Genomic DNA, 17,109 nt, shown 5'->3' on the forward strand with positions numbered 1-17,109 from the left:
CAGCCTCTGCTACAAACCATTCATATGTAACGTTCTGAAATGCCTGGGAATATTTCTGCAGTGCATGAGGGATCTGTTTTTCTGCATCTGACAGTGTGCATTACAAATGAATGTGGTAAGTCTTTTCTATTTACTGAATGCTAGAAAATATTCCATATATTCAGATTAGTTGAAACGTCATAGTTTTCCCAGTGTGACCAACATAACAACAACAACAAAAAAGACCAGAGATCTAGCTGATAACTGCGTAGGTTAAAAGTAGAAACTTCCTAGCAGTCACTTTCCCCCTTCTTTCTTATCCTTTAAGATTTCTTACTGCAAGCCCAGACCCTCTGTGCTTCCACTGGAACTTCAGGCTTGAAGCTTCTTAATTTTTATTTGCTGGTGATCTAATTATTTTTAGAGGTATTTAAAACATTAAAATCCAGCCAGAGCTTCCAAAACCATGTTTCAGCAGAGGCTTTGAAAGTCATAGCAAACGTTGATGTGCTAATCTAACAAATTATGCATGTAATGTCCACTACTTACCTCCTAGAATCCAGTTTACTCTTGTGACAGGGTACACTTGCCCAAGAGTAACTGAAGAAAGCTGTAAAAGATGAAAATCTACCTCAGTCAGCTCACGTTCTTTATTCTAACCATTTTTTTTAAACCAACATTTGAAAAAAAGTGAGGAGAAAAATTAAACTGCCAAGGTTAATGCAGTTCACCTGACCATTGTTTTCTGATCAAATAACTTGAAGTCGTTATACCTTGAACACTCCGACCGTGTTAATGTTTAATTATGAATGTACTGTTCTTTTAAAAATTCTCTATCTCTTTTAGGCACAAACATCTTTTCCTTTTGAGATCAGCTAGGTTTTTCTTCTTTACTGGTTTTTCTCTGCCTGCTGGTTTGTCTGGGTGACCAGATAGCAAATGTGAAAAATTGGGATGGGGGGAAGTAATAGGTTGCCTATATCAGACAAAGCCTCTAATATCAGGACATCTGGTCACTGTATTGTCTATTGATATACCATGTTTACCAATGGTATCTGAGCACTGTAAATATGCATATAAATCCGGCAAGAAGGGATGTTGGTGTTTTTTTGTCATTCAGATACCTGTCCAATGGGAATTAGATTAATGCCCATTAAACTCCCTTCATGTAGTTTAGCCGATAATTACTCCTAAAATTCCCTCCTCTCTGGGTGAAATGTATTGACCTGCAGTACAGTACACTACACCACTTTAATCTCACTGATGGGGGAGAGGGGCAGGGACACTGGTGCGGCCCTCACTGCTTTTGCTTGTGGTTTAGGGCTATATCTATTGTGCACCCCATACCTGGTAAGGTTTGAGCCAAAGCCTCCCTTCCATCCACATACACAACATTCTGACTTGGGTCAGGAATTCCTCAGGATCCAAGTCCTAGGAGCCTGCTGAAAGATAGGTTAGATCCTGAGTCCTGCTGTGACTGGGTCCAAGTCCTATCATTTTGCAGTGTGGATGAAGTGCAAGCTGCAGACCTGAGTCAGAAGGTCTGTGTAGTGAAGTATGGACACGTTAGCATGGCTGTGATTCCCAGGTCCATTAGCTGGGTTTACAGTGCCAGTGTAGAGATACCTTAAGAGGCTTCTGCCCTTGTCCCAAATAGACTAATTAGATCTGGGCTGTTGGAGATGTGCTTGGGATACTACAGGATCCCTAATTTAACCAATCCAATCGCCCAACACCCCCTGCATATGGGACCAGAAGGGCAGAAGTTATAGTCTGGAAGAGCACTGACAGAGGGGGCTACATTATAATCTTGAGGGTGCCGGTGGACTGGGTGCTGAATTCCATCCAGCTTTGTCTCTTACACAAAGCCCAGTTACACAGGTTAGGTGTAGGGTGAGAGACCAATGGTCTAGTACCTCTTTATGCTGTCACTGGGCAACTATGGAATAGCTTTCTATTAGAAACTCCAATGCCATCAAACAATCCATGGGGCTTGTTTCCCTTTTGTAGGGGTTTTTGTATTGGGGGGGACAGAGCACTTGAGATTGATTATGCTTATTCTGAGAATCCAGAGTGTGCCCTTGTGTCATCATCTAAGAGACTGTGCAAGGACAACAGCAGCAGAGAGCATGTGGAGACAGCAGCTTTCCAGTCATCGGATCAAGAAGCATCAGCATGAGCAGATTGTGCCCATTCCTTTCCCATGCATTCATGCAGCTCTGAGCACTGCCCACTGTAATAGGGCTTCCTATTTTAGGAAAGGCAGCATGTGAAACAAACTATTTGAATTTAGACCTCCTCCTGTTTCCATATCGTATGTGTGTATATCTGCACATACATATATATTTTAAAATATATATGTACATGTGTATACACTCATTCCCATAGAGAATCCTTTGCACATATTTAAAATCCATAGTTCATTGCATTTAAGGCCAGTGCATGAGTATATCATTGCACTGTTTTTGTTGGATTGGCTAGTAGACAGTTAATGATTCTTACCTAAGACACACAAGATCCATATGTTCCAGTGGGTTACGTGACATAGCTCATAAATGAGAGAATAGAGCCCACCATTATATTGGGTTCTTTATTATTCAGATTTCCTTCTACAAAGGTAGAACCCAAATGGTTGACTTGGTGATTTAAAAGTAATGAATTGTTATAAAATGTTGTAGTAGCATCACTGAATCACTGATAGATAGATAATAGAGTCTATTAGAGAGCCGGTAGAGTTGATTAATAGTGTCCGATAAGTACTATTTTCCTTGGTATCAAGCTGGAAATTGATTACAGCTCCTGCTTACCAGTCTAGTCACATCAAAGGGCTTCTAAAGACAAGCATACAGGAGTAAGGTTTTATAAGGGGACGGTCGCTTGACCATGCTCAGTATTCCTCTTCAGCAAAGGCAGAGAAATGTGTTCGGCAGAAAATCAGGAAGCTTTGTATATTAAGTCATTGAAGGGGCCTAACTTTGTAATTGCATCTACAAGAGCTCTGTAGAACCAAGGACAGAAGAGCCAGATCAACTTCTTTGCTGAGACGCAATGTATTGCTCCGAAGACATGGCTTTATTGAATTCTTTACATGAAGGTAAATAACACTTATATTTATAACTCCTTGTTCATCTGCTTTGAAAAAAGAATAAAGGCATCTGACTAAACTGAACACAATGCTGCTGACCTAACCAAAATACTTCAGCTGTTGAAGCGAGGTGAGTGGTTAAGAGCAGTGTGCTTCAGCAAAAGCCTAACAGATGCAACAGAATTGCTCTTGAACTTGTAAGTAATTTTCCCTAGACTGACCAAAAGATTTTTAAATACAAGTATTCTGATGCTCACTTTAACTTTGCAATTTGAGATGGACTTATACTAATCTTGCCGCTTCTGTTGCTAAGAAGCACTTTTTTTCAAACTGAAAGGATATGAAGATGATGTATGATAACTTTTGATTTATAAAGAGGGCACCTATAATCACAGGAATTATTTTTACAGTGCAGGCACTGCAACTTCAGTTGGGCTGTTGCATACATATTACTGATTTCTCCTGCAGCAGCTAAACTCACTTCAGCTGCAGCAACAATGATAAATGAACTTTTAATAATTTCTTTTTGGTAGCAGCAAACCACTGCTGCAGCAAATGTATGGAGTGAAGTAACCATGTGTAGCAATTACGTACATTGCTGAAAAGGTGAGTTTGTTAATCTTATGATCAGAATCTGTTCTCTAACAAGGATCATCACCGACCTATATTAATTACCAAGGGGGCAGCTGCTGTGAATTAGCACATTGAACTTGAAGGAGCCACACTGATTTATACCCGTTGCAGAGCTGATCCAGTACTTACGATGTCATTTATTGATTAACTCAGGATTTTCTCACATCCGTCTTAAGCATTTAGCTAGTCACATTTTGGGTATACATTGGTATATTATATTCCCCCAAATTTATTGCAATATAGAAGTCTAGGTTTGATTAGTTGCTATTTTTTTAAATGAATGATAAACTATTGTTGACAGAACATTGAAGTCAGTGGAAGTTGCAGGGGCTTGACCCCTCTGAAAATCAGGCCACTTTCATTTAGTTGCCGAGATATGGATTTAGGTGTTTAATTTTAGGCTCCCAATTTTGAAATTTCTGACCCAGGTATTTTGGGTGAACCTGATAGGGCCCCTATATTTAAGTTGCCCAACACTTACCATTATGTAGATTCTTGTGACCTTTTCTTTTTGAAGCTTTCCTATATCCATTGTTAGCGGCACACCTAGGAATCTGGCAAAGGGATAGCCCTAAAGCTGTGAAAGTGTCTTGTCTTTGTTCAATGAAATCCATTCAGCTTTTGCTAAGATATGAACTGTCAACATCACAATTTTTCTTCTCTTGCTTGCATTTCTGAGGAAAATTTTGGCAACCTGACAAAATAATAACTAGACAAAGTATTCTGAAACTGGGCTAGCAGCACTGCCAAATTAGCAGCAGCACACACTATACTGGAAGACCTGGGAGTTTCCTGAGCAGCTGTAGCAATGGCAGGGGGACCTAGCATATAGCCCCAGTGATCCGTGCACCACATGGGGCAGGAAGAGAGAGCTGAACTGGGCACCCCCTCTGACCCATATGTAACCCCATTGGTCCAACTTCCCCCCACAAGCAGATACTACGTGGGGGCAAGAAAGATGGGTGAATTCCCTCCCCACACTCCATAGACACAACACATGGCCCCAATGGCTCATTACATTCTCTGGAGACATCAGGTGGAATAGGAGCTCTCCTAACTCCCAGGAATGGGGAGGGAACCCCCTATGCTTAACAATCTATCCCTCAACTGCCCACTTAATTTTAAGTGGTCTCCTACAGCATGAGTGAGCCCCTCCTGCTTAACAATCTGTTCCAATTAGCTTAGACACTCTGGTTACCTTCCCCAGACATGAAGAAGAGCTCTGAGAACTTGGAAGCTAGTCCCTTACAGCAACTGATGTTGGGCCACTAAAAGATATTACCTCACCTATGTTGTGTCTCTCATATCCTGGAACCAACACAGATACAAAAACAGTGCAAACAATGTAAAAGAAAGTCACCTTTGTCTAATCAACAGCTGCACCCACTTCTCTTCTCATTTCAAAGCCACTGCCAGAGTGGGTGGATTTATTAAGAAGAACTGTCTATTGCTGATTGGCTATAATTTAGGAATTTCAAAATGTGCAGATATAACAGAGGATAACAAAGCAATGCTTACAACAAAAAACAATCAGAGAGAAAGCAAGGCTTTGTAAATTATACCGATAATAATTGCACCTATAAATCCTTATTTAATAATTCTTGTATTATCTTTATACAATCTACACTTTTCCCTGTGTACATTTTACATTATACAACAGATGATTCAGTCCTCAAAGTTAAAATTACTGTTTTTTTTCCTTTTCTTGAATTTACCACTGGGTATACATTTCACGAGTAATTGGATTTTTCCCAAAGTCTGCTTAGAAAAATTAAGTTTAGATTCATTCCAAATAACAGGCATTCCTGGTACATTACTGACTGCATGTACTTTTTTTCTGACTTATGGTGTATGTTTAAAAGACAATCTTTCTTAAAATATTGTAACATTTTCCAATATAAACACAGACTATTGTCAATTTGTATCTTAAGCCTCTAGTCCTGCCAACATTTACCAAAATGCTTAACTTTTCTCCCATTAAGGCGACTAGTCCCCCTGACTTTAATAGTAAAGATAAACATGTCAGTGTTTGCAAGTTAAAGACTAATGTTTTCAATTGCCTTTGTAGTTTTCAACATATTGCATTCTTGCCTTGTGTCACAACAAAATTCAGATTCCTGTTAGTGTAATCAGAAATTCATTCCAAAGGTTTTTATTTGGGGGGCATGGGGAGGCAACTTTGCTATCTTATGTATGCAGTAAAAAGCATTATTCCCAGATCAGGACAGCATTTGTTTCTGTGGCTCACAGTAGCAAATTTGTGAAATGAGGTGAAAATCTGGATGTAGAAGGTACAAACACCAGTGGGAAACTGTGTTCTGTTGTGCTTGAGGACAAATGTGCAATGCAATCCTATTTACTCAGGAATTTTTTGTTTGTACATGATCATGCCAATAATTTGTGTTTAAAATTGGTACTCAGGCTTTTGTGAGGAAATTGCTACAATTATATCAACAGCTTATTTTGTAGTCATAATCGCACTCTTAATAAGGGTTTTATTTGGTCCCATGTCCGGTGAAGTAGTTCTATAATAGTGAATACCACTGAAATTGCTTTAGAATAACTGTGGCTTTCTTTTGTCCTGTTTTAGTTTCTAACAAATATAAAATAATATAATTTTGGCCTTTTGTTGGCCTTTCATATTTCCAGGTGGTTTTTCACACTTATAGATTCAAAAGGGACATATAGTACTTACATGATGGGTACACACTGAAAGCCATCCTGCACTCTAGAGACTTTGGCATAGTGCATCTGAGTAAATAAATCATACCTAATAAGCTTTTCTAAAAGGATTTGATAGCAGGCAATATTGTCAGCACGTTATTAATGTACAATCTTCTAGTGACAGTCATGATGACCTTATCAAACCACTGCAACAAACCGTAGTTTATCTTTATTTCAGATATTTTCTTGTCTGATTATTTTGATCGGCAACAAATTACATAATGTATGTGAATTGACCTATAAGGCCCCTATACTCCCCTGCTTCAAATCCCTTCTGAAAGCCCCTCTCTGCTGTGATGCTTAAATGACATCAGCCAATTAATGATGGGTAGGTAGAGGGGGACAGGTGGGAGTAGTTGACTTACTTTCTCTAGTTAAAATAACTCTGTGTGTGTATATATGAAATGAAAATTATATATATTTGAGTGTTTCTCTGTCTCCCTGCCCTTCATATGTCACTTGTTTTCTTGGGATATGTCTACACTGCAAGCTAGGGGTGTGATTCCCAGCTCACATACAGTTACTCACGGTATGTCATAAATATAAAGGGAAGGGTAACCACCTTTCTGTATACAGAATTATAAAATACCTCCTGAACAGAGGCAAAACTCTTTCACCTGAAAAGGGTTAAGAAGCTAAGATAACCTCGCTGGCACGTGACCAAAATGACCAATGAGGAGACAGGATACTTTCAAAGCTGGAGGGGGGGACAAAGGGTCTGTTTGTCTGTCTGATGCTTTTGCCAGGAACAGAACAGTAGTATTGGAGTATTAGAACTTGTTAGTAAGTAATCTAGTTAGGAATGCGTTAGATTTCCTTTTGTTTAAATGGCTGGTAAATAAGCTGTGCTGAATGGAATGTATATTCCTGTTTTTGTGTCTTTTTGTAACTTAAGGTTTTGCCTAGAGGGATTCTCTGTGTTTTGAATCTGATTACCCTGTAATGTATTTACCATCCTGATTTTACAGAGGTGATTCTTTTACTTTTTCTTTAATTAAAATTATTCTTTTAAGATCCTGATTGCTTTTTCATTGTTCTTAAGATCCAAGGGTTTGGGTCTGTGTTCACCTATGCAAATTGGTGAGGATTTTTATCAAGCCTTCCCCAGGAAATGGGGTGTAGGGCTTGGGGGGGATATTTTGAGGGGGAAGACTTCTCCAAGTGGGCTCTTTCCCTGTTCTTTGTTTAACACGCTTGGTGGTGGCAGCATAGGGTTCAAGGACAAGGCAAAGTTTGTACCTTGAGGAAGTTTTTAACCTAAGCTGGTAAGAATAAACTTAGGTGGTCTTTCATGCAGGTCCCCACATCTAGAGTTCAGAGTGGGGAAGGAACCTTGACACAGTAGTTCACATCTTCCTGGCACTTCCAGTTATAAGATTCTGTGTTTGGTTGCTTTGCACCTTCCTGCTTTGGTGTGGGGACTCAAAATGTGACAAGAGAGTGGCTTTTTGTGTCAGGTATGTGGTTTTGTGAAAATTTGCTCAAATTTGGCTAGGTTATCACACTTAGCACAGACTGAGTAGAAACTTCTTAAATCTTCCCTTAAATTCCCTGAAGATTCCAAAATACTATTTTGTTAGTGTGTGTTGACTTCTGCTTGCCCCAGGCAGGTAAAATGAACCTATTGCTTCCCCAGACTGGAGAAATTAATACAGGGCACACTTGAAGTGCCACACCTGGCTGCAAAAGGGCACTTGCGGATGGTCCGTGCTTTTACACCCCATTGTACTGGATTAATCTAGTCTGGAAATGACAAGGACATTGCAATTATCCATCCAGTTATCAATCTCTTTGCTAAATGGAAATGGAGTAGAGGAGGCCACTCTAGTCTACCCTTGTCACTTTGCCATCTAAAAACAGTAAGGGATCAAAGAGAACTTCTAGATTTACTTACTTTCTTTCAAAAGGTTAAACAAGACCCATCAGGCGAACCACTCTGTCAGTTTTTTCCCTGAGCCAACCAACATAGGTTTTATCTTGGACTGAGATGACTATCTCTGCCACTTGCGAACTCAGATGGGTAGATCCTCGGCTGGTGTAAATTGTCATAGTTCAAGTGATGCAATGAAGCTATGATAGTTTACACCTGCTGAAGTCTTCCTCGGAATCTTGCTGCTAGATTTAATCAGCAAAGAAGGGCACAGATCTAAATCACAGGTTATATTCCATAGTTCCCCAGAGGCCTCTGGAACCCCTCTCAGCAAAATGATCTGAAACTCAATAGGAAAAGATACTGCACTTATCCTCATGGAAGCAACCATCTGGTCCAAATTAGATAGATTCTTTATATGAAGCAGAGACAAAATACACATCAAGAAAATCTTAAACTTATATTCAGTCAGAACCAATCATAATCACTGGGATATCAACCAGCTGGAATAGTTCTGATGTTTAGTGTGTGTGTGTGGTGGAGGGACAATAATTCTTTGTCTCATCTGACTAGCATTAGAGCATGATATTCAGCACTGATTCTTTTCCCTGCTGTACCTTATTTCTTCTATTGCAGGCCAAGTTAAAGTTTTAGCACAAGGGGTCTGAAGTTAGGCAAGTGAAAAACTGAGGAAAACAAGAGTAGTAATGCTTTTTAAAATTTTGTGTCCCACTTTGTTTCCAGTTTCTTTCCATCTTAAACATTCAATAAACATTTCAAATGTTGATGAAGATTTCAGTTTGCCAACTGGTGTTCACTCCCAACTGTCTCCTCGTGCAGCTATATTTTATTCTTTTTGCTTTCTGATATTTGGCAGCTCAGTGCCAAGCACTGTTATACCATTCCGTTTTAGCTGAAATGACTGCTAACACAAGTGAGCAAACACTTATCAATAAGAGTGCTAAAAAGTACTTTTTTATGCTTGATGTTTCTGTAACGGTATGCACCTGGGCTGGTTGTCAGCAGTAGGGACTGAACTCTGGACTTAAAACAGAAGTCCCCAAACTGTGGGGCGTGACCCCCCTATGGGGGCACAGAGGAACATTCAGGAGGGTGGGGCTGGGGAGGGAGTGCCACCCAGCTCCACTCCTAGCCCTGGCTCTGGCTCTGGCCCCAGCCTTGGCCCCCTTGCCCCTGTCCACATCCTCCCCCTCCTGGAGCCACAGCCCTGCTCCTAGCCCTGGGGGAGAGGAGGCACAGACAGGAGTAAAGGGGGGAGTGTAAGGTAAAAAGTTTGGGGATCACTGACTTAAAACTGCGAGCCTTTGCTGCCAGAGCTAAACAAGCCTTGTTAATCCAAAGCCACTGGCAGACATACAAACTTCTATGGGGGCTGGCCGCTAGAGTGGGACAGAGAGCGGCATTGGGTAAGCATGGGTTACTTTACTATCCCTCCCAACTTTACCGTCTGGTAAAAATGGCAGATTTAACCCTGGGGAGCGGGGGAAGGAATCCTACTGCAGAGTGCATAGTGAATGACTGACCGAAACATAGTTACATTTTCAGTTTGTTTCTTCTTCAGTTCCTGCTATCTAACTTTATCAGAAGATTCCACTTGGAGAGCTAAATACAATGCAAAAAAAACCTCGTTCACATAGTTATGAATCTATAATGGTTTTTCTGGTTTTAATAGCTAGACATTTGCCTGAGTACCCATATCATGCTAGAGAAATCACTATAGTTATAATATTTTGTTTTTTCTTCTCACTGAGTAACAGGAATTTGCTAACCCAAAGCAAGATGAAAATGCAAAGACGGAGGCACAAACATCAGACTGGCATTTCACTATATAATATTGTCTTGTTTGTAAGCAAATGATAACCACTCGTATTACATTGAATTATTTATGTCTCATCCGTCTCACATATTTGAACTCTCAGACCTCTTTCTATTAATTTTTGTGTTTATGCATTTTAAAGCATCCATTTAAAGTGAAAATACTTTTAACATGGATGGAATTAATTATGTGTTTCCATAAAGCAGATGATAGCAAAACAGGTGCTTCTCAAATAGGTGAAGCTTACATAATACATACTTCTAAAGAGTTAAATAGGAACCCCAAGAAGTTTGGTGGGAATTTCATTAAACATTGAAAACTCAGTGTTATCTGACCTTAATTTGTTTATCTTTCATTTCTTGTAGGCTGTTTCCAGCTATGTAATGTTTTTCGAACACATGACATGGAAATTGACCAGTGCTTGCTGGAGTCCCTCCCTTTAGGCCAGCGTCAGCGGTTGGTGAAGCGTATGCGCTGTGATCAAATAAAGGCGTATTATGAAAGAGAAAAAGCTTTTCAGAAACAGGAAGGACATGTGAAAAAATTGAAACATGGAAAGAATCACCGAGTTCATTTCAACCTCGCTGTTATGATACAGGATGCAATCGTACATCATGATGACAAAGAAGGTACCACAGGCATTTAGCAGTACTCTCATGGTTTATTCCTTTGTGTGTCTAAAAGTTTCAGAGTAGCAACTACTTTGTCTCTTGGGGCATTATTTTAGACTTAATTTCAAATAACAGTAGCTATTTATAGCTAGAATGTACTATGTACTTTGCAATTAATATGCAATAAAGTAAATATGTATTATATAATATAAAGCATTATGGCATATAATTTATGTCCTTGATGAAAGCAAATAGTGCTTTGGAGGCCTTAGGATGTCACTGTAGGATAAAGGTGTTTACAGAATCATAGATTTTAAAGCCAGAAGGGAACGTTTTGATCATGTAGTTTGACTTCCTGCATACTGCAGCCATAGAATTGCACCTAGTTGTTTAGTGATGCTTTGAGATTTTTTTCCCCTGTATTTAAACAAAGCTCTTAAATAAATAAGCTTCCTTCAAAGATGTGGTTCTGGCTGGGAGCAATTAAATGGTTATTAGGAATTGGTGATTCTTAAGAGGATGGACTTTAGCCATAGTGCTTGATGAACCCTGACCCCAAAGTGATGGTGGTGATTGTTGTGATGTGACAGCATTTATGTACGGTTACTTGGCTTTATGAAACACTGAGATTAAAACATTGGCTCTGTCTGCTTCTGGATCCTCTGAGCTGGTGATGTGATGTAACATCCTGACAGCATAATTGCCCAGATCCTGAGCTGTGTTTGAGTGCTCCGCACAACTGGAGTGTGTACGTGCCTGTGTGTAGGTGCAAACGTGTAAGTCAAAAACACAGAGACCTGGGAGAAGGGTCAGAATCTGGGGGGAGCATGGGCATAGCAGGGAAAAGGGAGAGACAAGAGCGGGAAACAAAATAGTAATGTAGATGTTTGTAAACTAATGCAAGTATGGGTAATAAGCAGGAAAAACTAGAAATCCTAGTGAGTGATTACAACTATGACATTGTTGGGGGATACTTCACATGACCAGAATATTGGTATAGAAGAGTACAGGTTGCTCAGGAAGGATAAGCAGGGGAACAAAGGGAGGAAGTGTCACCTTGTATTACACAGATGTACTGTATACTTTTGGACCAAGGTTGAGGTGGATATAGGAAACAGATTTGTTGAAAGTCTCTGGGTAAGGATAAAAGGGGTAAACACAAGGATGATGTCATGGTAGAGGTCTACTACAGATCACCTACCAAGGAAGAAGTTGATGAGGCTTTTGTTTAAAACAACTAACAAAATCATCCCAAGCATAGGAGTGCTAGGTGGTGATGGGGGACTTTAACTACCCAGACATCTGTTGGGAAAATAATACAGCAGGGCACAGGTTATCCAACATGTTCTTGGAATGCATTGGAGACAAAGGTGGATAGAAAGTTGGATAGATTATCAGGCTCAGTGGGTAGTGATCAATGGCTCCATGTCTAGTTGGCAGCCGGTATCAAGTAAAGTGCCCCAAGGGTCGGTCCTCGGGCCGGTTTTGTTCAATATCTTCATTAATGATCTGGAGGATGGTGTGGATTGCACCCGCAGCAAGTTTGTAGATGACACTAAACTGGGAGGAGAGGTAGATACACTGGAGGGTAGGGATAGGATACAGAGGGCCCTAGACAAATGAGAGGATTGGGCCAAAAGAAATCTGATGAGGTTCAACAAGGACAAGTTCAGAGTCCTGCACTTAGGACAGAAGAATCCCATGCACCGCTACAGACTAGGGACCGAATGGCTCGGCAGCAGTTCTGCAGAAAAGGACCTAGGAGTTACAGTGGACGAGAAGCTGGATATGAGTCAACAGCATGCTGTTGTTGCCAAGAAGGCCAGTGGCATTTTGGGATGTATAAATAGGGCATTGCCAGCAGATTGAGGGACGTGATCGTTCCCCTCTATTCAACATTGGTGAGGCCTCATCTGGAGTACTGTGTCCAGTTTTGGGCCACACACTACAAGAAGGATGTGGAAAAATTGGAAAACGTCCAGCGGAGGGCAACAAAAATGATTAGGGGACTGGAACACATGACTTATGAGGAGAGGCTGAGGGAACTGGGATTGTTTAGTCTGCAGCAGAGAAGAATGAGGGGGGATTTGATAGCTGCTTTCAACTACCTGAAAGAGGGTTCCAAAGAGGATGGATCTAGACTGTTCTCAATGGTAGTGGGTGACAGAACGAGGAGTAATGGTCTCAAGTTGCAGTGGGGGAGGTTTAGGTTGGATATTAGGAAAAACTTTTTCACTAGGAGGGTGGTGAAACACTGGAATGTGTTACCTAGGGAGGTGGTGGAATCTCCTTCCTTAGAAGTTGTTAAGGTCAGGCTTGACAAAGCCCTGTCTGGGATGATTTAGTTGGGGATTGGTCCTGCTTTGAGCAGGGGGTTGGACTAGGTGACCTCCTGAGGCCCCTTCCAACCCTGATATTCTATGATTCTATGTTTCTATGACAAATAGGGAAGAACTGGTTGAGAATTTGAAAGTAGAAGGCAGCTTGGGTGAAAGACAACATGAAATGATAGAGTTCATGATTCTAAGGAATGGTAGGAAGAAAAACAGCACAATAAAGAAAATGGATTTCAAGAAGGCAGACTTTATAAACTCAAGGAGTTGGTAGTAAGATCCAATGGGAAGCAAGTCTTAGGTGGAAAACTGTTCGAGAGAGTTGGAAGTGTTTCAGAGAGACATTATTAAGGGTACAAGAGCAAACTATTCCACTGCGTAGGAAAGATAGAAAGTATTGTAAGAGACCACTCTGGTTTAACCAGGAGATCTTCAATGATCTGAAACTCTAAGAAGAGTCCTACAAAAAGTGGAAACTAGATCAAATTACAAAGGATGAATATAAACAAGCAATACAAGCATATAGGGACATAATTATAAAGGCGAAGGCATAAAACAAGATTAAACTAGCCAGAGACATAAAGGGTCACAAGAAAACATTCTTCAAATACATTAGAAGTAAGAGGAAGACCAAGGCTCACTTTTTTGTTTCAGTTTTCACCAAATTTTACTAGTGACTGGACATCTAACATAGTGAATGCCGGTGAAAATGAGGTAGGATCTGAGGCTAAAATAAGGTCAGAACAAGTTAAAAATTACTTAGATAAGTTAGATGTCTTCAAGTCATCAGGGCCTGATGAAATACATCTTAGAATACTCAAGAAGTTGAGAAGATATCTGAGCCATTAGCAATTATCTTTGAAAACTCATAGAAGATGGGAGAGATTCCAGAGGAATGCAAGAGGGCAAATATAGTGCCAATCTATAAAATGGGAAATAAGGATAACCTGGGGAATTACAGACCACTCACCTTAACTTCAGTACCCGGAAAGATAATGGAGCAAATAATCAAGCAATCAATTTGCAAACAACGCGAAGATAGTAAGGCGATAAGTAACAGTCAGCATGGATTTGTCAAGAACAAATAGCTAATCACTTTCTTTGACAAGTCTTGTGGTTAGGGGGAAGCAGTAGATGTGGTATATCTTGACTTTAGTAAGACTTTTGATATTGTCTCAAGTGACCTTCTCGTAAAAAAAGCTAGGGAAATACAGATAATGTGAGTGCATAACTGGTTGGAAAACTGTTCCCAGGGAGTAGATATCAGTGGTTCACTGTCAAATTGGAAAGACATATCAAGTGGGGTTCCTCAGGGATCAGTTCTGGGTCTGGGTCTGTTCAAGATCTTCATCAATGATTTAGATAATGGTATAGAGAGTACACTTATAAAGTTTGCAGATGATACCAAGCTGGGAGAGGTTGGAAGTGCTTTGGAGGGAAGTTAATAGGATGAAATTCAAAAAGGAAAAATGCAAAGTACTACACTTAAGAAGGAGCTATCAATTGCACACATACAGAATGGTAAATGACTGCTTAGGAAGGAGTACTGCAGAAAGGAATCTGGGGTCATAGAGGATCACAAGCTAAATATGAGTCAACAGTGTGACACTGTTGCAGAAAAAGCAAACATCATTCTGGGATGTATTAGAAGGAGTGTTGTAAGCGAGACAGAAGAAGTAAACCTTACGCTGTACTCTGAGCTGATAAGGCCTCAACTGGAGTATTGTGTCCAGTTCTGAGCACCACATTTCAGGAAAGATGTAGACAAATTGGAGAAAGTTCAGAGAAGAGCAACAAAAATGATTGAAGGTCTAGAAAACATGACCTATGACGAAATATTGAAAACATTTTGTTTCTTTAGCCTGGAGAAGAGAAAACTGAGTGGGGATATGATAAGTTTTCAAGTACATAAAAGATGGTTACAAAGAGGAGGGAGAAAAATTGTTCTCGTTAGCTCTGAGGCTAGGACAAGAAGCAATAGGCTTAAATTGCAGCAAGGGAGGTTAGGTTGGACATTAGGAAAACTTCCTGTTGTGGTGGTTAAGCACTGGAACAAATTACCTAGGGAGGTTGTGGAATCTGCATCATTGGAGGTTTTTAAGAACAGGTTAGACAAACACCTGTCAGGAATGGTCTAGCTATTATGTAGTCCTGCGTTGAGTGCAGGGGACTGGACTAGATGACCTCTCTTCCAGTCCTGAACTTCTAGGATTCTATATGCGCAAACATACACAGGGGGCTTTAAGCCACTTTTGTGCTGCCCAGTACTGGGGCTCTGCTGGCACTTGTCCAATCCCTGGTGTAACTGACAGCATTCTGAGGGCTGTTCTAAATTGTTCTTGAATCCAAATGCCAAAAGGGGAACATTTCTGGCTGATGAGGATGTCTGATGTTTGAGAACCTGAGCAGTCCCTTGAGCTGGTGGTTGCAAATGAGTGTAACAAAGGAGCTGCTGTTGTCACTTTCATAGCTCTAATGCAATGTACACAGGGGGAACCCTCGATTTTGTGGGGAATCTGGCTTTGGGTAACTAGGCATAAAACTGCTCTAAGGCAGGATCTTGGCCAATGAAACATCACTACTTTTTGTGTTAGTCAACTCCACCCTGCTGATTTTGACACGGTCTCCCACAGTATTCTTGCCAGCAAGTTAAAGAAGTATGGGCTGATTGAATGGACTATAAGGTGGATAGAAAGCTGGCTAGATTGTCGGGCTCAATGGGTAATGATCAATGGCTCCATGTCTAGTTGGCAGCCGGTATCAAGTGGAGTGCCCCAGGGGTCGGTCCTGGGGCCGGTTTTGTTCAATATCTTCATAAATGATCTGGAGGATGGTGTGGATTGCACCCTCAGCAGGTTTGCAGATGACACTAAACTGGGGGGAGTGGTAGATACGCTGGAGGGTAGGGATAGGATACAGAGGGACCTAGACAAATTGGAGAATTGGGCCAAAAGAAATCTGATGAGGTTCAACAAGGACAAGTGCAGAGTCCTGCAATTAGGACGGAAGAATCCAATGCACCGCTACAGACTAGGGACCGAATGGCTCGGCAGCAGTTCTGCAGAAAAGGACTTAGGGGTTATAGTGGATGAGAAGTTGGATATGAGTCAACAGTGTGCTGTTGTTGCCAAGAAGGCCAATGGCATTTTGGGATGTATAAGTAGGGGCATTGCCAGCAGATCGAGGGACGTGATTGTTCCCCTCTATTCGACATTGGTGAGGCCTCATGTGGAGTACTGTGTCCAGTTTGGGGCCACACACTACAAGAAGGATGTGGAAAAATTGGAAAGAATCCAGCGGAGGGCAACAAAAATGATTAGGGGACTGGAACACATGACTTATGAGGAGAGGCTGAGGGAACTGGGATTGTTTAGTCTTCAGAAGAGAAGAATGAGGGGGGATTTGATAGCTGCTTTCAGCTACCTGAAAGGGGGTTCCAAAGAGGATGGCTCTAGACTGTTCTCAGTGGTAGCAGATGACAGAACAAGGAGTAATGGTCTCAAGTTGCAGTGGGGGAGATTTAGGTTGGATATTAGGAAAAACTTTTTCACTATGAGGGTGGTGAAACACTGGAATGAGTTACCTAGGGAGGTGGTGGAATCTCCTTCCCTAGAAGTTTTTAAGGTCAGGCTTAACAAAGCCCTCTCTGGGATGATTTAGTCGGGGATCGGTCCTGCTTTGAGCAGGGGGTTGGACTAGATGACCTCCTGAGGCCCCTTCCAACCCTGATATTGTATGATTCTATGATTTTGTCCTTACTTTACCACATTTCAGTGTGGTCTGTTGGACAGATTTGAATTCTCGCCTCCCACTCTCTTCTGAACCTTTCGCGCAACCCTAGTGATTATGTATATTTGCTATTGTTTGAGAGCATCAGATTATGTATTTTGATTAAAAACAGAAACAGATAGAGTTACGGATAGACACTCTGGTAAATGCTCTTCACAGCATTTAGAAATGCAATTGTTATAATATACAATTCCCTCATTCAGTCCCCTAAACAGAGATGCCTATGATTTAAAAATTAACATCCTCAC

At 40.9% G+C, this 17,109-nt stretch overlaps 1 protein-coding gene across 4 annotated transcripts in view; it reads left to right on the forward strand.

The window, feature by feature from the left end:
• Positions 1-17,109, forward strand: part of MYO16 (myosin XVI) — a 576,974-nt gene that overhangs the window by 123,029 nt on the left and 436,836 nt on the right. For all 4 annotated transcript variants that reach the window (XM_074963511.1, XM_074963520.1, XM_074963529.1 and 1 more), the window contains exon 2: positions 10,494-10,757. In XM_074963511.1, the coding sequence (XP_074819612.1) occupies positions 10,532-10,757 (226 nt within the window). In that variant the 5' untranslated portion in view covers positions 10,494-10,531. The remainder of the gene's footprint in view (positions 1-10,493; positions 10,758-17,109) is intronic.

The sequence above is a fragment of the Natator depressus genome, chromosome 1, assembly GCF_965152275.1.
Source record: "Natator depressus isolate rNatDep1 chromosome 1, rNatDep2.hap1, whole genome shotgun sequence".
NCBI classification, from domain to species: domain Eukaryota; kingdom Metazoa; phylum Chordata; order Testudines; family Cheloniidae; genus Natator; species Natator depressus.